Source organism: Dendrobates tinctorius, unplaced genomic scaffold (assembly GCF_039654945.1).
Source record: "Dendrobates tinctorius isolate UK_male_01 unplaced genomic scaffold, ASM3965494v1 ptg000146l, whole genome shotgun sequence".
In the NCBI taxonomy this organism is placed as follows: Eukaryota; Metazoa; Chordata; class Amphibia; order Anura; family Dendrobatidae; genus Dendrobates; species Dendrobates tinctorius.
The window spans coordinates 1,364,327-1,382,771 of record NW_027361813.1 but is presented as its reverse complement, the minus strand read 5'-3'; the positions used below and the strand labels follow the sequence as shown (position 1 = coordinate 1,382,771).

Below are 18,445 nucleotides of genomic sequence, written 5' to 3'. Positions count from 1 at the left end.
GTGAGCTCCCCCCACACACACATCAGTGAGCTCCCCCCACACACACATCAGTGACCCCCCCCACATCAGTGACCCCCCCACATCAGTGAGCTCCCCCACATCAGTGAGCTCCCCCCACATCAGTGAGCCCCCCCCCTCATCAATCCCCACCATTGGTGAGACCTCCACGTCAGTGAGCTCCCCCCCCCCACATCAGTGAGCTCCCCCCCCACACACACATCAGTGAGCTCCCCCCACATCAGTGAGCTCCCCCCCCACATCAGTGAGCTCCCCCCCCACATCAGTGAGCTCCCCCCCCACATCAGTGAGCTCCCCCCCCACATCAGTGAGCTCCCCCCCCACATCAGTGAGCTCCCCCCCCACATCAGTGAGCTCCCCCCACATCAGTGAGCTCCCCCCCACATCAGTGACCCCCCCACATCAGTGAGCTCCCCCCACATCAGTGAGCCCCCCCCACATCAGTGAGCTCCCCCCCCACACACACATCAGTGAGCTCCCCCCACATCAGTGAGCTCCCCCCACATCAGTGAGCCCCCCCCACATCAGTGAGCTCCCCCCCCACACACACATCAGTGAGCTCCCCCCACATCAGTGAGCTCCCCCCCACATCAGTGAGCTCCCCCCCACATCAGTGAGCTCCCCCCCACATCAGTGAGCTCCCCCCACATCAGTGAGCTCCCCCCACATCAGTGAGCTCCCCCCACATCAGTGAGCTCCCCCCACATCAGTGAGCTCCCCCCACATCAGTGAGCTCCCCTCACATCAGTGAGCTCCCCCCACATCAGTGACCCCCCCCACATCAGTGAGCTCCCCCCCCACATCAGTGACCCCCCCACACACACATCAGTGAGCTCCCCCCACATCAGTGACCCCCCCCACATCAGTGAGCTCCCCCCACATCAGTGAGCTCCCCCACATCATTGAGCCCCCCCCACATCAGTGAGCTCCCCCCCCACACACACATCAGTGAGCTCCCCCCACATCAGTGAGCTCCCCCCCACATCAGTGAGCTCCCCCCACATCAGTGAGCTCCCCCCACATCAGTGAGCTCCCCCCACATCAGTGAGCTCCCCCCACATCAGTGAGCTCCCCCCCCACACACACATCAGTGAGCTCCCCCCACATCAGTGAGCTCCCCCCCACATCAGTGAGCTCCCCCCCACATCAGTGAGCTCCCCCCCACATCAGTGAGCTCCCCCCCACATCAGTGAGCTCCCCCCCACATCAGTGAGCTCCCCCCACATCAGTGAGCTCCCCCCACATCAGTGAGCTCCCCTCACATCAGTGAGCTCCCCCCACATCAGTGACCCCCCCCACATCAGTGAGCTCCCCCCCCACATCAGTGACCCCCCCACACACACATCAGTGAGCTCCCCCCACATCAGTGACCCCCCCCACATCAGTGAGCTCCCCCCACATCAGTGAGCTCCCCCACATCATTGAGCCCCCCCTCATCATTGAGCCCCCCCTCATCATTGAGCCCCCCCACATCAGTGAGCCCCCCCACATCAGTGAGCCCCCCCACATCAGTGAGCTCCCCCCACATCAGTGAGCTCCCCCCACATCAGTGAGCTCCCCCCACATCAGTGAGCTCCCCCCACATCAGTGACCCCCCCCCACATCAGTGAGCTCCCCCCACATCAGTGAGCCCCCCCCACACATCAGTGAGCTCCCCCCACATCAGTGAGCTCCCCCCACATCAGTGAGCCCCCCCCACATCAGTGAGCCCCCCCCACATCAGTGAGCCCCCCCCACATCAGTGAGCCCCCCCATCAGTGAGGCCCCCCCACATCAGTGAGCCCCCCCATCAGTGAGGCCCCCCCACACACATCAGTGACCCCCCCACATCAGTGAGCTCCCCCCACACACACATCAGTGAGCTCCCCCCCACACACATCAGTGAGCTCCCCCCCACACACATCAGTGAGCTCCCCCCCACACACATCAGTGAGCTCCCCCCCACACACATCAGTGAGCTCCCCCCCACACACATCAGTGAGCTCCCCCCCACACACATCAGTGAGCCCCCCCCCACATCAGTGAGCCCCCCCCACATCAGTGAGCCCCCCCCACATCAGTGAGCCCCCCCCACATCAGTGAGCTTCCCCCCCCCCCACATCAGTGAGGTTCCCTCCCTCCTCCGTCGCTCAGGTTCCCCCCCCTCCTCCGTCGCTCAGGTTCCCCCCCCTCCTCCGTCGCTCAGGTTCCCCCTCGATCACTGAGGTCCCCTCTCCTCCACGCCACTGAGGTCCCCTCTCCTCCACGCCACTGAGGTCCCCTCTCCTCCACGCCACTGAGGTCCCCTCTCCTCCACGCCACTGAGGTCCCCTCTCCTCCACGCCACTGAGGTCCCCTCTCCTCCACGCCACTGAGGTCCCCTCTCCTCCACGCCACTGAGGTCCCCTCTCCTCCACGCCACTGAGGTCCCCTCTCCTCCACGCCACTGAGGTCCCCTTTCCTGCCGCCACTGAGGAGCCCTCTCCTCGATGACTGAGGTGCCCTCTCCTGCCGCCGCTGAGGTCCCCTCACCTCCACGTCACTGAGGTCCCCCACCCATCACTGAGGTCCCCCCTCCGGTTGCCCCCTTCTTTACCGTTTATTATGGTGTTGGTGTAGGGATACCCCTTTGCCCCCCAGACTGACCTCCCGTAGCTTGAGCCCTTGCTGTGACCCCCGAAGTCTCGGGGCACGAAGTCTTCACTTTTTGCATCATTGGGCTGAATTTCTGAGAACACAAGAGTAAGGTGCGGAGATAATGCTGTACCTCGGGGGATAAAGCCCCAACATGGAGGCCCTGCCCCATATTCCCAGGAGCCGCCCTGGGCCCCGTCTCCCACGTAGACGTTCAAAGGCCCAAAGAGACCGGCAGAGAGGCCCTTCACCCGCCAACTCCTTGTCTTCAAGCCCAGAGCCCCCAGTCTTGCCACGTCCACAGCGCAAGAAAAAGCGCCGGAAGCGCGGAGACGAGAGTGGTGCACTGCGGGAGGAAGACCTGATAGACGGCTTCTGTATCAGCAGCTATGGCAGCCTGGAGGCCATGCAGGTGACTGGGTTGGCTACAGATTATGAGCGGTGGTCCATAAGGCATCACACTTGATGTAGGGCAAGGCGGGGGGCAGCAGAGTGACAGTATAGTGAGCAGAGCTGGGGCGGTGGAGGAGTGACAGGATAGCGGAGCAGAGCGAGGTGGTGGTGGAGTGACAGGACGGAGAGGGGGAACGGGGGCTGTGGTGGAGTGACAGGACGGAGAGGGGGAACGGGGGCTGTGGTGGAGTGACAGGACGGAGAGGGGGAACGGGGGCTGTGGTGGAGTGACAGGACGGCGAGGGGGAACGGGGGTTGTGGTGGAGTGACAGGACGGCGAGGGGGAACGGGGGCTGTGGTGGAGTGACAGGACGGCGAGGGGGAACGGGGGCTGTGGTGGAGTGACAGGACGGCGAGGGGGAACGGGGGCTGTGGTGGAGTGACAGGACGGCGAGGGGGAACGGGGGCTGTGGTGGAGTGACAGGACGGGGAACGGGGGCTGTGGTGGAGTGACAGGACGGGGAACGGGGGCTGTGGTGGAGTGACAGGACAAAGGGACGAGGCGGTGGAGGAGTGACAGGACAAAGGGACGAGGCGGTGGAGGAGTGACAGAACGAAGGGACGGGGGCGGTGGAGGAGTGACGTGACAAAGGGACGGGGCGGTGGAGGAGTGACAGGACGAAGGGACGAGGCGGTGGAGGAGTGACAGGACGAAGGGACGAGGCGGTGGAGGAGTGACAGGACGAAGGGACGAGGCGGTGGAGGAGTGACAGGACGAAGGGACGGGGGCGGTGGAGGAGTGACGTGACAAAGGGACGAGGCGGTGGAGGAGTGACAGGACGAAGGGACGGGGGCGGTGGAGGAGTGACGTGACAAAGGGACGAGGCGGTGGAGGAGTGACAGAACGAAGGGATGGGGCGGTGGAGGAGTGACGTGACAAAGGGACGAGGCGGTGGAGGAGTGACAGGACGAAGGGACGAGGCGGTGGAGGAGTGACAGGACGAAGGGACGAGGCGGTGGAGGAGTGACAGGACGAAGGGACGAGGCGGTGGAGGAGTGACAGGACGAAGGGATGAGGCGGTGGAGGAGTGACAGGACGAAGGGACGGGGCGGTGGAGGAGTGACAGGACGAAGGGACGGGGTGGTGGAGGAGTGACAGGACAAAGGGACGAGGCGGTGGAGGAGTGACAGGACGAAGGGACGGGGTGGTGGAGGAGTGACAGAACGAAGGGACGGACGGTGGAGGAGGGACGGGGCGGTGGACGAGTGACGGAGGAGTGACAGGACGAAGGGACGGGGTGGTGGAGGAGTGACTGGACAAAGGGACGAGGTGGTGGAGGAGTGACTGGACAAAGGGACGAGGTGGTGGAGGAGTGACAAGACGGGGGCGGTGGAGGAGTGACAGGATGTAGGGGCAGAGTGTGGGGAGTGGAGGAGTGAAAGGACGGAGGGGCAGAGTGGGGGGTTGTGGAGGAGTGACAGGAGGAAGGGACGGGACGGTGGAGGACTGACAGGAGGAAGGGACGAGGCGGTGGAGGAGTGACAGGACGGAGGTGCAGAGCTGGGTGGTGGAGGAGTGATGGGATCGAGGGACAGAGCGGCTGTCTGTGAAGGAGTGACAGGACGGAGGGACAGAGCGGCGGGTGGGGGGGCAGTCAGCCTCCGTGACACTGATAGGACCGGCCCCCTAGTGGTGATCTGCAGAGAGCTCTGTGCTCATGTCTCTTGTTCCTTCCTTGTCTCTTCCTGTAGAGAGACGTCTCCATGGACTCTGCCACACTGGAGGAACCGTATAGAAATAGACCTCCAGGAAAGAGAAAGAGGAGTGATGGCAGCTCTGAGGACCCTGGGGCCAATGAGAATCCTCCTGCTGACCCAGCCCACAAGGGTCAGGTAGGTGAATTTACTTCCGGCTCTAGACGCCCCCGAGCGGCCCACCGGAAAGGTGACTGGAGTAATCTGCTGCCAGGAATGACTCCTGCCCTTCTACTGTGCAGCAACCGCACTCAACTGCTGTGGTACCGGGGCTTGGGTTCGTGGAGGGGGTGCAGTCGCCCTCAGTGATGTGGTGAAACCGGGGCTTATAGGAGAGGCCTCCATCCCGTGTAATGTAAAGGAGAGGCCTCCATCCCGTGTAACGCAAAGGAGAGGCCTCCATCCCGTGCAACGCAGGGGAGAGGCCTCCATCCCGTGCAACGCAGGGGAGAGGCCTCCATCCCGTGCAACGCAGGGGAGAGGCCTCCATCCCGTGCAACGCAGGGGAGAGGCCTCCATCCCGTGCAACGCAGGGGAGAGGCCTCCATCCCGTGCAACGCAGGGGAGAGGCCTCCATCCCGTGCAACGCAGGGGAGAGGCCTCCATCCCGTGCAACGCAGGGGAGAGGCCTCCATCCCGTGCAACGCAGGGGAGAGGCCTCCATCCCGTGCAACGCAGGGGAGAGGCCTCCATCCCGTGCAACGCAGGGGAGAGGCCTCCATCCCGTGCAACGCAGGGGAGAGGCCTCCATCCCGGTCCTCATCCAGCAATGCTTCTGTAACTCTTTCTTCCCCAGAAACGGCACTGCTGTGGGGTTGGTGCTATTACCGCCTGCGCTCCGGGATATGACGCTGCACAGGTGAGTGACGCCGTCCTGGGGAGGGTCACGTTGTGCTGCCCCTCGGTCATGTCTCGGTGTGCTCTCTTTCAGGATTGCTTGCGCTGCGGCCTGGATGCTGGATACATAGTGAGTAGATACCGTCCGTCCCGTTCTTTGTCTCCGGGGTCTCTGGTGCTTATGTCCTTGTGATGGCGGCTGTTCTCTTTTTCAGTGCGATGCTGAGAGCAGCTCCGAGGAGCAGGTAGGAATGGCGGCTCGGCCCTCGCTTTACCTCGGTGTTGTCTTCTGCTCGGTGGATTTGGTGATCTCCTTTGGATCTTCTCTGTTTTGCAGCTTCGCAGTGATGACCCGGCCGTGTCCTTCACTATTTCTACAAGTACAGGTATCTCCACCTTGCCAAGAGGCTCTCCTACATTTCTGCAGTAGATCGATGTCCCTGTGAGTGTTGGGGGCAGATAAATGTGGAGCCCCCCACTCCCGGTCATTGGAGGCTTTAGCTGCTTCCAGACGACGTGCTGCTTTCTAAAACAAAAATTAGACCAATTCCTTGTAAAACTCCCAGCTCTCCCCTGATTCTGCCACTTTTCTCTGTTTGCGCTGCGTTTCTCTGTCGCAGAGAGATGTTCACATTTGTTGCTTTTGGAGCGCAGTGTGGGAAATCTCTGCTTGTAGTACAACTGGCGTTTCTCCTCCTCTGGAGAGTACGCCTTCGCCCCTCAATCCCAGACACTGCCAGTCAGTTCTCGACTACATCACAAACTAGATCCACTGCCAAGCTGTGATTGGCAGCATCTGGAAGAGAGGGGTCACTCGCCCCAGAGAATACTCGCAGAACGCCTAGTCGACCTACAAGCAGAGATTTCCAATGCTGCGCTCCAAAAGCAACACGTGTAATATACCTGCAATGGAGCAACACTTCTCAAAACTGGAAAGATCTGCAGATCTCAGGGTTTTTTTACAAGGAGCTAATAAGAGGGTCACACCCAGCTCCTTAGTGTCCCTGGAGCTTATAAGAAGGTCACTCCCAGCTCCATAGTGTCCCTGGAGCTTATAAGAGGGTCACTCCCAGCTCTTTAGTGTCCCTGGAGCTTATAAGAGGGTCACTCCCAGCTCCATAGTGTCCCTGGAGCTTATAAGAGGGTCACTCCCAGCTCCTTGGTGTCCCTGGAGCTTCTAAGAGGGTCACTCCCAGCTCCTTAGTGTCCCTGGAGCTTCTAAGAGGGTCACTCCCAGCTCCATAGTGTCCCTAGAGCTTCTAAGAGGGTCACTCCCAGCTCCATAGTGTCCCTAGAGCTTCTAAGAGGGTCACACCCAGCTCCTTAGTGTCCCTAGAGCTTATAAGAGGGTCACTCCCAGCTCTATAGTGTCCCTGGAGCTTATGAGGGTCACTCCCGGTTCCATAGTGTCCCTGGAGCTTATAAGAGGGTCACTCCCAGCTCTATAGTGTCCCTGGAGCTTATAAGAGGGTCACTCCCAGCTCCATAGTGTCCCTGGACCTTATAAGAGGGTCACTCCCAGCTCTATAGTGTCCCTGGAGCTTATAAGAGGGTCACTCCCAGCTCCATAGTGTCCCTAGAGCTTATAAGAGGGTCACACCCAGCTCCTTAGTGTCCCTAGAGCTTATAAGAGGGTCACACCCAGCTCCTTAGTGTCCCTGGAGCTTATAAGAGGGTCACTCCCAGCTCCTTAGTGTCCCTGGAGCTTATAAGAGGGTCACTCCCAGCTCCTTAGTGTCCCTGGAGCTTATAAGAGGGCCACTACCAGCTCCTTAGTGTCCCTGGAGCTTATAAGAGGGTCACTCCCAGCTCTATAGTGTCCCTGGAGCTTATAAGAGGGTCACTCCCAGCTCTATAGTGTCCCTGGAGCTTATAAGAGGGTCACTCCCAGCTCTATAGTGTCCCTGGAGCTTATAAGAGGGTCACTCCCAGCTCTATAGTGTCCCTGGAGCTTATGAGGGTCACTCCCGGTTCCATAGTGTCCCTGGAGCTTATAAGAGGGTCACTCCCAGCTCCATAGTGTCCCTGGACCTTATAAGAGGGTCACTCCCAGCTCCATAGTGTCCCTGGACCTTATAAGAGGGTCAGTCCCAGCTCCATAGTGTCCCTGGACCTTATAAGATGGTCACTCCCAGCTCCATAGTGTCCCTGGACCTTATAATAGGGTCACTCCCAGTTCCATATTATCCCTGGAAGAAATGCCGGGCATCCCAAGGGGTCAGGATGCTGGTTTTCTGGGGTTCACTTCAGCAGCTGTTTGATTTGCCTAATTCCTGGAGGAATGTGTAGCCATTGTCCGGAGAACAGTGGCGCGCTGTTTGTCTTTGGCGCGCTGTTTGTCTTTGGCGCTCCGTTTGTCTTTGGCGCTCCGGTTGTCTTTGGCTCACCAGTTGTCTTTGGCTCACCGGTTGTCTTTGGCGCGCCGTTTTGTCTTTGGCGCTCCGGTTGTCTTTGGCGCTCCGGTTGTCTTTGGCTCGCCGTTTTGTCTTTGGCGCGCCGTTTTGTCTTTGGCGCGCCGTTTTGTCTTTGGCGCGCCGTTTTGTCTTTGGCGCTCCGGTTGTCTTTGGCGCTCCGGTTGTCTTTGGCTCGCCGTTTTGTCTTTGGCTCACCGGTTGTTTTTGGCGCGCCGGTTGTCTGTGGTTCGGCCCCTCTAGTCCGAAGAAAGCTCTGCAGGGTAGAGATTGGCAGTACAGATGACTGTTGAAACCAAGCCCAGGCGCTCGGTGCATCGTGGCAGCCTTCTATCCACCTTCCCACCTGCCTAACTCTCCATCCCCTCAGCTTTATGTAGTATGCGGAGGTGGGAAGGTGCAATGAACTGTTGTTTAGCCACGGCATGGTGCCCCGAGGGCCTGTGCTCGGTCTGAACAGTCATTCTGTGCTGACTCTCCCTTATGTAATATCTGTGCTGACTGTGCAGAGTTCTTGGACTCGGCTCCTTACACTGATGCCCGCTCCTCATCAGACCCTGCCGATCCCTGCAGCCGAGGCTGAATCCTCGCCATGATCTCCTGGGTTATGGATGACGTCTGAGCGGTGGCGCGTCCTGGACGCTTGATATTGTGCACATCACTTGCTTTTATCTCACTTTTGACTTTTTAACCGTTGCCGGTTTCTGCTTCTGCAGCTTCACCTCCCTTTTCTGGCGGTCGGCTAAAGTTGACAGTTCTTGCCCAAATTTCTGGTTTGGGGAGAAGTTGTGAGAAGAGCCAGGAGCCGGAGGTTGAGTTTGTTTCACCCCTGCAACCTCCTACACCTGTTCCCGTGTCCCAGGATCTGCCCCGTGCGTCTCCCAAAGTGGAGCCTGTGCCTGTGCAGCCGACGCCACCACCGTCTCCAAGTGTGGCACCCAGGGCTAGGAGGTAAGAGGCTGCGCGGGTTCTGGATAACTCTCCTCTCCGGACTTGTGTGAGCTGACATCTTGCTTCTTCTTTTCTCAGTTGCAGCAGGACTGCTGTCCCGAAACAATCGCCTGCTCCAGCCCCAATCCCAGCGCTGCCTCAGAGAGCTACATCTCCATCCATTTGTCTTCCAGTCCACAGGGCTCCTTCCTCTGTTGTACGTCCTCCTTCCCATCACCACATGACCCTATTTGCCCCGGGCCAAGCCCTTCCTCCACCACCCCCTCTTCTGCAGGTCCCTGGTCATCCTCCTGCGGCCGTGTTATCCGGTGAGTGTGCCTTCTCACGCGGGGTGTGAGCCTGATGCCAGTGCTGTGCGGGTGTAATGTTCTCTGTTAATTCTAGAGCATAATCTTATTGGACAAGAAGTGGGATCGCGATTCCTGGCGGCTCCCGGGAGCACAGCTGAGATCGGTGCTGCAGTCAGACCCATGTACCAGTTCCACCAGCACAACCATCAGCATACTCACCAGCACACACACCAGCACTTCACACCCTATCCCCACAACGTGAGTCCACTACCTCCATCATGTAATAATAATCTTTATTTATATAGCGCCAACATATTCCGCAGCGCTTCACAGTTTAACAGTTTCATAACACAAGTCATAAGTAACAACGTTAACAATACAATAAAGCACAATCAGCCGCCCCTGCTGGTGAGAGATAACAGTCTACAGTGAGGTGGGGGAGATACAGAGTACAGGGGTGTATGTACAATGGTGTATTTACAATGATGGTCCAGCCATCCTGAGGGAGTGAGGGATGGAAGGAGATAGTGAATGGGCTACACACGCACACTTACACATAGAATGACTGTGATTAGTGAACGTGATAGGCCGCTCTGAACAGATGTGTTTTGAGGGAGTGCCTGAAACTGTGCATATTGTGGATAGTCCTGATGGCTTGGGGTAGAGCATTCCAGAGGATTGGCGCAGCGCGGGAGAAGTCTTGGAGTCGGGAGTGGGAGGTACGAATTAGTGCAGAGGTTAGTCGAAAGTCGTTTAAAGAGCGCAGCGATCGGCTAGGTCGATAGACAAAAATGAGGGTGGAGATGTAGGGGGGTGCCGCACCGTGGAGAGCTTTGTGGGTGAGAACAAGTGCTTTGAATTGGACCCTATAATGAATGGGCAGCCAGTGTAATGACTGACGAAGAGCGGACACGTCCGAGTACCGATTAGCCAGATGGACGACCCTGGCTGCTGCATTAAGTATGGACTGGAGAGGGGATAGTTGAGTGACGGGGAGGCCAATTAATAGAGCGTTGCAGTAATCCAGGCGGGAGTGGATCAGTGCAACAGTGAGGGTTTTTGTTGTTCCCATGTTGAGAAAAGGGTGGATTTTAGAGATGTTCTTTAGGTGTAAGCGGCAAGAGATTGTATATGGGATGTGAAGGAGAGATTGGTGTCAAACATAACACCCAGACAGCGCGCCTGCTGCCGGGGAGTTATTGTGGTACCGCCCACGGAGAGGGAAATGTCTGATTTAGGGAGGTTAGTAGACGGCGGGAGCAGAAGAAGTTCAGTTTTGGAGAGGTTGAGTTTCAGATAGAGAGCGGACCTGGCGTTGGAGACTGTGGACAGACAGTCACTGGCGTTCTGTAGTACAGAGGGGGTAAGGTCGGGGAATGACGTATATAGTTGTGTGTCATCAGCATAAAGATGGTACTGAAAGCCAAATCTGCTGATGGTCTGTCCAATTGGGGCCGTGTAGAGAGAGAAGAGAAGGGGGATAAGGACTGAGCCCTGAGGTACCACGACAGCAAGAGGAAGAGGAGATGAAGTGGAGCCAGTGAACAAAACACTGAAGGAGCGGTCAGAGAGATAGGAAGAGAACCAGGAGAGAGCAGTGTCCTTAATGCCTAGTGACTGGAGCCTAGAGAGTAGGAGATGGTGGTCAACAGTATCGAAAGCTGCAGAAAGGTCAAGAAGAATGAGCAGAGAGTGGTCACCATTACGTTTTGATGTCAGGAGGTCATTGGTCACTTTGCTGAGTGCAGTTTCAGTCGAATGTAGGGGGTGGAAGCCTGGTGAAGGGTCTAGAAGGGAGTGAGTGGAGAGGTAACGGGTAAGGTGGGAGTAAACTAGGTGCTCCAAAAGTTTAGAGATGAAGGGGAGATGGGAGACTGGTCTGTAGTTGTTTGTGCAGGATGGGTCGAGAGCAGGTTTCTTTAGTAATGGAGTAATGATGGCGTGTTTGAAGGAGGATGGGAAAATGCCCGAGGAGAGGGAGAGATTAAAGATTGTAGTTAGGTGGGTTGTGACGACTGGAGAGCGAGACTGGAGGAGATGTGAGGGAATAGGGTCGGTAATGCATGTAGTCGGACGAGAAGAAGAGAGGAGTCTGGAGACTTCTTCTTCTGTGATGGGATCAAATGTGGAAAGTGAGCCAGGGGAGATGCAGGAAGGGATGGGAGTCACAGCACTTGGTGGTTGGGAGCAGATTTCCTGACGGATATTATCTTATTTTTTCTGTAAAGTGGGAGGCCAGGTCGTCAGCACAAATGTCTGTGATAGGGCTTGTGCTTTTGGCCTGAGGAGGGAGTGAAAGGTGTCAAAAAGTTTCTTGGAGTTGTTGGCTAGTGAGGAGATCAGGGTGGTGAAGTAGGTCTGTGTGGTGAGGTGAATGACAGCGTTATAGGTTCTTAACATAAATTTGAAGTGGGTGAAGTCTTCTGGTGTGCGGGTTTTTCGCTATAGGCGTTCAGCACTCCTGTTTAACTCGGAGGTTCTGAGGGTGAGGGGAGCTACTTGGTCAAGTGTGCTTCTAAGAGTGTCGTTGTAGTGATGAACAGCCAGATTAGGACAAGAAAAAGAGGAGATTGGGGACAGTGATGAGTGTAGGGAATCTGAAAGTGTCTGAGGGTTAATGGCTTGTAGATTTCTGACTGTGTGGTAGGTAGGAGTGAGCTGGGGTGGGCGAGGATTTGTGAGTGTGAAGGAGAGAATGTTGTGGTCAGAGAGGGGAAGCGGTGAGTTATTTAGGTGAGAGATTGAACAGAGCCGGCAGAAGACCAGATCAAGGGTGTTACCGTCCTTGTGTGTCTCAGAGGTTAAAAGCTGCGAGAGGCCTAGAGAGGTGGGTAGTGATAGAAGCTGGGATGCAGATGTGGAAATAGGGCTGTTAATGGGGATGTTGAAGTCTCCCAGGATAAGGGTTGGAAGTTCTGAGGACATGAAGTGCGGCAACCAGGCTGAAAAGTGGTCAAGGAAGTGGGTGGGTGAGCCTGGGGGCCGGTATATGACCGTTACTCTGAGGGAAAGGGGATGAAAGAGCCTGATGGTGTGGACTTCAAAAGAAGGGAATATGAGTGATGGAACTGGGGGGATGACCTGGATAGTACATTGTGGGGACAGAAGTATGCCGACTCCACCACCATGTCTGTGGGTCTCGGGGAGTGGGAGAATTGTAAGCCACCATAGGAAATGGCAGCAGGAGAGGCAGTGTCAGAATCCTGAATCCAGGTTTCAGTGAGGGCCAACAGATTAAGAGAGTTGTTCAGAAAGTAGTTGTGTAGGAAAGGAAGCTTATTACATACAGACCGTGGATTCCAGAGGGCACAATTAAAAGATGGAGATGAGGGAGTGCAAGTAATATTAATAAGATTATGGTTTCGATATGGGGTAAGGTAGGGGTTGGGGGATGGTGGACCAGGGTTGGGGGAGATGTCCCCTGAAATCAGTAGGAGTAGGGAGATAAAGAGCAAATAGTTGTTGGAATTGTAAGTAGTTTTTTTCTGCAATGTGTTTGGGCAAGATGGGCTGAGGTTTCTCAGGAAGGTGAGGAGTGCATGGGAGCTGTACATGGGAAGTATAGAGGGGCTGATGTGTATGAGTCTTGATGGAGGGGGGATGGGGAGGTGAATGTGGATGGCAAGGGACCACAGGAGGATGAAAATAAAGCACATGGTTAAATGGGAGAGCAAAGTGTGGGTTACCTGACTCCTGCCCTGACTAACTGCCATGTATAACTGCCGTTTTGCTGGATGCTTAGCTTCTGTGATGCTTTGCTTATGGGATGCTTGCGTGCTGCACCCCACACTGCGTGCTTCCCCTTAGCAACTACTGCATATATAGGCCACACTACAGGGTCAGGAGAGAGGGATTGTGGGAGCTGGTTGGGTATAATTTGCCAGCTGGGGCCAGCACACCAGTGGATGGTTAGATGATCAAAGGCAGTAGACCAGGCTGTGTCAATATGCTACACGGCCTTCCACCTGATAAGATCTAGAGAGGCCCTAGATACATACAGTGCAACAAATGAATTATACCAAAGCTTTAGCAAGCACATTAAAATATGCAGCAAAATGGTAAAGCAGCAGAAGTACAGAGTTGTGCCATTTGGATATATTGCAGCAGAGATATAGAGGCAACAGAGATGGGAAGTTGTACCATTCAGGCTGCTTGCTAGCAGTGAATGGAGTAAATACATGCAGGGTGGCTCAGTTCATTACCTGTGTGAAGAGAGAAGAGAAGATGAATGTTAATTCCATGCCATGTATAACTGCCGTTTTCATGATGCTTAGCTTCTGTGATGCTTTACTTATGGGATGCTTGCGTGCTGCACCCCACACATATGTAGTCCTGTGCCCTGTCCGTACGTGGCCTCCAGGTCGTCCTGCAGTCTCGGGCCTTAGTGCTGCCTCCTGGTTTCTCTGTGGTTTTGTGCAGATCGTGTCTTGCCTGTGTCACCTGCTCACTTATCTTTGTCCTTCGCATTACATATCTACAATGCACTCTGTGGTGTTCGCTCCATTCCCACTGATCTTCTAACCACTTTTATGTCACTTTCTTTACAGTATGAGAAATATCCGGGTAAAATAGAAAGTGTGTACCGGCAGAACCAGAGCTCTGTAAGTGTCTCTCCATCCTACGCCTCCCTCCGCGTTTCGCCTTTCACCGTCGGTGGCTTCTGGAGATGTCCTTGCTCTGTGACCCCCCCATGCATGCAGTGCTGTGTTTCTTCTTGCCCCCTTTTCACATTGTCTTCATTTAGTCTCTGCCGGTTCCCTTCAGTGTTCATTATTTTCCTATTTTCCAGTTTTTTCCTCCTTTCTCTCCGGTAATTACTGCACTACCCCCAGTTCTACCTCCTAGCGTCTCGTTTGGATCTCTACAGGGAGCATTTCAGCCCAAGGTGAACGGATTGTGGTTTTTGGTGGTGGCCGTGTGCATTGTGTACATTTTCTCAGGAGTTACTAATTTCCTGCATTTATTACAGAGCACAAGTTCTGAGCTAGCCTCGCGATGCTCTGTGCCTACACCACTTCCCCACAAAGCTCCTCAAGTGAGTGATGAAAATGGCCGAAAGGCTGCTCCGGGGACTGGGGCGGCGTCTGTATGGAGGAGATGTGATTGGCTGCTCCGGGGACGGCGTCTGTATGGAGGACATGTGACTGGCTGCTCCGGGGACGGCGTCTGTATGGAGGACATGTGACTGGCTGCTCTGGGGACGGCGTCTGTATGGAGGACATGTGACTGGCTGCTCCGGGGACGGCGCCTGTATGGAGGACATGTGACTGGCTGCTCCGGGGATGGCGTCTGTATGGAGGACATGTGACTGGCTGCTCCGGGGACGGCGTCTGTATGGAGGACATGTGACTGGCTGCTCCGGGGACGGCGTCTGTATGGAGGACATGTGACTGGCTGCTCCGGGGACGGCGTCTGTATGGAGGACATGTGACTGGCTGCTCCGGGGACGGCGTCTGTATGGAGGACATGTGACTGGCTGCTCCGGGGACGGCGTCTGTATGGAGGACATGTGACTGGCTGCTCCGGGGACGGCGTCTGTATGGAGGACATGTGACTGGCTGCTCCGGGGACGGCGTCTGTATGGAGGACATGTGACTGGCTGCTCCGGGGACGGCGTCTGTATGGAGGACATGTGACTGGCTGCTCCGGGGACGGCGTCTGTATGGAGGACATGTGACTGGCTGCTCCGGGGACGGCGTCTGTATGGAGGACATGTGACTGGCTGCTCCGGGGACGGCGTCTGTATGGAGGACATGTGACTGGCTGCTCCGGGGACGGCGTCTGTATGGAGGACATGTGACTGGCTGCTCCGGGGACGGCGTCTGTATGGAGGACATGTGACTGGCTGCTCCGGGGATGGCGTCTGTATGGAGGACATGTGACTGGCTGCTCCGGGGACGGCGTCTGTATGGAGGACATGTGACTGGCTGCTCCGGGGACGGCGTCTGTATGGAGGACATGTGACTGGCTGCTCCGGGGACGGCGTCTGTATGGAGGACATGTGACTGGCTGCTCCGGGGATGGCGTCTGTATGGAGGACATGTGACTGGCTGCTCCGGGGATGGCGTCTGTATGGAGGACATGTGACTGGCTGCTCTTGGGACGGGGGCGGCGTTTGTATAGAGGAGATGTGACTGGCTGCTCCGGGGGCGGCGTCTGTATGGAGGAGATGGGATTGACTGCTCTGGGGACGAGGGCGACGTCTATATGGAGGAGAATGGGATTGGCTGCTTCGGGGACATTTTGGCCAAACCCGGAGGTGTGTGATCTCCCAGGACCTTCAATATTTTTTTCTCTTTTCCAGATGACTGAACAATTCAAGCCAAGGGTAAGTGTCTGTGGGAAGTGTCAGCACATGGACATCTGAGCTGTGTTCCTGCCCCACTGTCCCCTGGAATCTGTCCTTCAGGTTCTCTTTATGGAGGGGTCACGGTCTTGTCTGTGGTACTGTGCGCATGGAGGAAGGGTAAATAGCAGAAGGATCTCTGGCTTCTTCATTTGTGCCGGTGTGTTTATGTTGCAGAGGTCGGGACGCTGGTGCGCGATGCATGTGCGTGTGGCATATATGATCCTACGCCATCAGGAGAGAATGAAGGTACAGTCTCACCGTCTGTCTCTCTCGCTTTCTGTCTGTTTCGCTGTCTTTGTCTCTTTCTTCCTATGTCTCTCGCTTTCTGTCTCTTTTTCGCTCTCTTTCTCTCGGTCTATCTTTCTCGCTCTATTTTTCTCTTGGTTTCTCGCTCTTGCTTTCTCTCTTGCTCTCGCTCACTCTCGCTTTCTCGCTCTCTCTTTAAATTTCTCTCTTGCTTTCTCGCTTTCTTTCTTGCTTTCTTGCTTGCTTTCTCTTGTGCGTTCTCTCTCTCTTGCTCTCTCGTTCTCTCAATTTCTCTCTTGCTTTCTTGCTCACTTTCTCGCTCTTTCTCACTTGCTTTTTCGCTTTCTCGCTTCTTTCTCGCACTCTCTCGCTTTCTCGCTCTCTCTCGCTTTCTCGCTCTCTCTCGCTTTCTCGCTCTCTCTCGCTTTCTCGCTCTCTCTCGCTTTCTCGCTCTCTCTCGCTTTCTCGCTCTCTCTCGCTTTCTCGCTCTCTCTCGCTCTCCCTCTCTCGCTTTCTCTCGCTCTCCCTCTCTCGCTTTCTCTCGCTCTCCCTCTCTCGCTTTCTCTCGCTCTCCCTCTCTCGCTTTCTCTCGCTCTCCCTCTCTCGCTTTCTCTCGCTCTCCCTCTCTCGCTTTCTCTCGCTCTCCCTCTCTCGCTTTCTCTCGCTCTCCCTCTCTCGCTTTCTCTCGCTCTCCCTCTCTCGCTTTCTCTCGCTCTCCCTCTCTCGCTTTCTCTCGCTCTCCCTCTCTCGCTTTCTCTCGCTCTCCCTCTCTCGCTTTCTCTCGCTCTCCCTCTCTCGCTTTCTCTCGCTCTCCCTCTCTCGCTTTCTCTCGCTCTCCCTCTCTCGCTTTCTCTCGCTCTCCCTCTCTCGCTTTCTCTCGCTCTCCCTCTCTCGCTTTCTCTCGCTCTCCCTCTCTCGCTTTCTCTCGCTTTCTCTCGCTCTCCCTCTCTCGCTTTCTCTCGCTCTCCCTCTCTCGCTTTCTCTCGCTCTCCCTCTCTCGCTTTCTCTCGCTCTCCCTCTCTCGCTTTCTCTCGCTCTCCCTCTCTCGCTTTCTCTCGCTCTCCCTCTCTCGCTTTCTCTCGCTCTCCCTCTCTCGCTCTCTCTCGCTTTCTCTCGCTCTCGCTTTCTCTCGCTTTCTCTCTCGCTTTCTCTCTCTTTCTCGCTGTCTCTCGCTTTCTCGCTGTCTCTCTCGCTTTCTCGCTGTCTCTCTCGCTTTCTCGCTGTCTCTCTCGCTTTCTCGCTGTCTCTCTCGCTTTCTCGCTGTCTCTCTCGCTTTCTCGCTGTCTCTCTCGCTTTCTCGCTGTCTCTCTCGCTTTCTCGCTGTCTCTCGCTTTCTCGCTGTCTCTCTCGCTTTCTCGCTGTCTCTCTCGCTTTCTCGCTGTCTCTCGCTTTCTCGCTGTCTCTCGCTCTCTCGCTCTCGCTTTCTCGCTCTCTCTCGCTCTCGCTTTCTCGCTCTCTCTCGCTCTCGCTTTCTCGCTCTCTCTCGCTCTCGCTTTCTCGCTCTCTCTCGCTCTCGCTCTCTCGCTTTCTCGCTCTCTCTCGCTCTCGCTTTCTCGCTCTTTCTCGCTCTCTCTCGCTCTCGCTTTCTCGCTCTTTCTCGCTCTCTCTCGCTCTCGCTTTCTCGCTCGCTCTCGCTTTCTCGCTCTCTCTCGCTCGCTTTCTCGCTGTCTCTCTCGCTGTCTCTCTCGCTGTCTCTCTCGCTGTCTCTCTCGCTGTCTCTCTCGCTGTCTCTCTCGCTGTCTCTCTCGCTGTCTCTCTCGCTGTCTCTCTCGCTGTCTCTCTCGCTGTCTCTCTCGCTGTCTCTCTCGCTGTCTCGCTGTCTCTCTCGCTTTCTCGCTCTCGCTTTCTGGCTCTTTCTCTGGCTCTTTCTCTGGCTCTTTCTCTGGCTCTTTCTCTGGCTCTTTCTCTGGCTCTTTCACTGGCTCTTTCGCTGGCTCTTTCTCTCGCTCTCGATTTCTCGCTCTCGATTTCTCGCTCTCGATTTCTCGCTCTCGCTTTCTCGCTGTCTCTCTCGCTTTCTCGCTTTCTCTCTCGCTTTCTCGCTCTCTCGCTTTCTCTCTCTCGCTTTCTCTCTCTCGCTTTCTCTCTCTCGCTTTCTCTCTCTCGCTTTCTCCCTCTCTCTCTCGCTTTCTCGCTCTCGCTTTCTCGCTCTCGCTTTCTCGCTTTCTCTCGCTCTCGCTTTCTCTCTCGCTCTCGCTTTCTCTCTCGCTCTCGCTTTCTCGCTCGCTCTCGCTTTCTCGCTCGCTCTCGCTTTCTCGCTCTCTCTCGCTCTCTCGCTTTCTCGCTCTCTCGCTTTCTCGCTCTCTCTCGCTTTCTCTCTCTCTCTCGCTTTCTCTCTCTTTCTCGCTGTCTCTCTCTTTCTCGCTGTCTCTCTCTTTCTCGCTGTCTCTCTCTTTCTCGCTGTCTCTCGCTTTCTCGCTGTCTCTCGCTTTCTCGCTGTCTCTCTCGCTTTCTCGCTGTCTCTCTCGCTTTCTCGCTGTCTCTCGCTTTCTCGCTGTCTCTCGCTTTCTCGCTGTCTCTCGCTTTCTCGCTCTCTCTCGCTTTCTCGCTCTCGCTTTCTCGCTCTCTCTCGCTCTCGCTTT

The 18,445-nt window shown here is 56.1% G+C and overlaps 1 protein-coding gene across 2 annotated transcripts in view; it reads left to right on the top strand.

Moving 5' to 3' along the window:
* The first annotated feature begins 2,121 nt into the window (after positions 1–2,121).
* Positions 2,122–18,445, top strand: part of FBRS (fibrosin) — a 37,932-nt gene continuing 21,608 nt past the window's right edge. Inside the window, exons 1-14 of one of the 2 annotated variants that reach the window (XM_073546303.1) lie at positions 2,122–3,043; positions 4,777–4,917; positions 5,576–5,638; positions 5,711–5,746; positions 5,832–5,861; positions 5,954–6,002; positions 8,744–8,978; positions 9,057–9,286; positions 9,363–9,526; positions 13,816–13,869; positions 14,058–14,153; positions 14,238–14,303; positions 15,573–15,596; positions 15,792–15,863. In XM_073546303.1, the coding sequence (XP_073402404.1) occupies positions 2,786–3,043; positions 4,777–4,917; positions 5,576–5,638; positions 5,711–5,746; positions 5,832–5,861; positions 5,954–6,002; positions 8,744–8,978; positions 9,057–9,286; positions 9,363–9,526; positions 13,816–13,869; positions 14,058–14,153; positions 14,238–14,303; positions 15,573–15,596; positions 15,792–15,863 (1,518 nt within the window). In that variant the 5' untranslated portion in view covers positions 2,122–2,785. The remainder of the gene's footprint in view (positions 3,044–4,776; positions 4,918–5,575; positions 5,639–5,710; positions 5,747–5,831; positions 5,862–5,953; positions 6,003–8,743; positions 8,979–9,056; positions 9,287–9,362; positions 9,527–13,815; positions 13,870–14,057; positions 14,154–14,237; positions 14,304–15,572; positions 15,597–15,791; positions 15,864–18,445) is intronic. The other variant, XM_073546304.1, reaches the window with a different exon arrangement.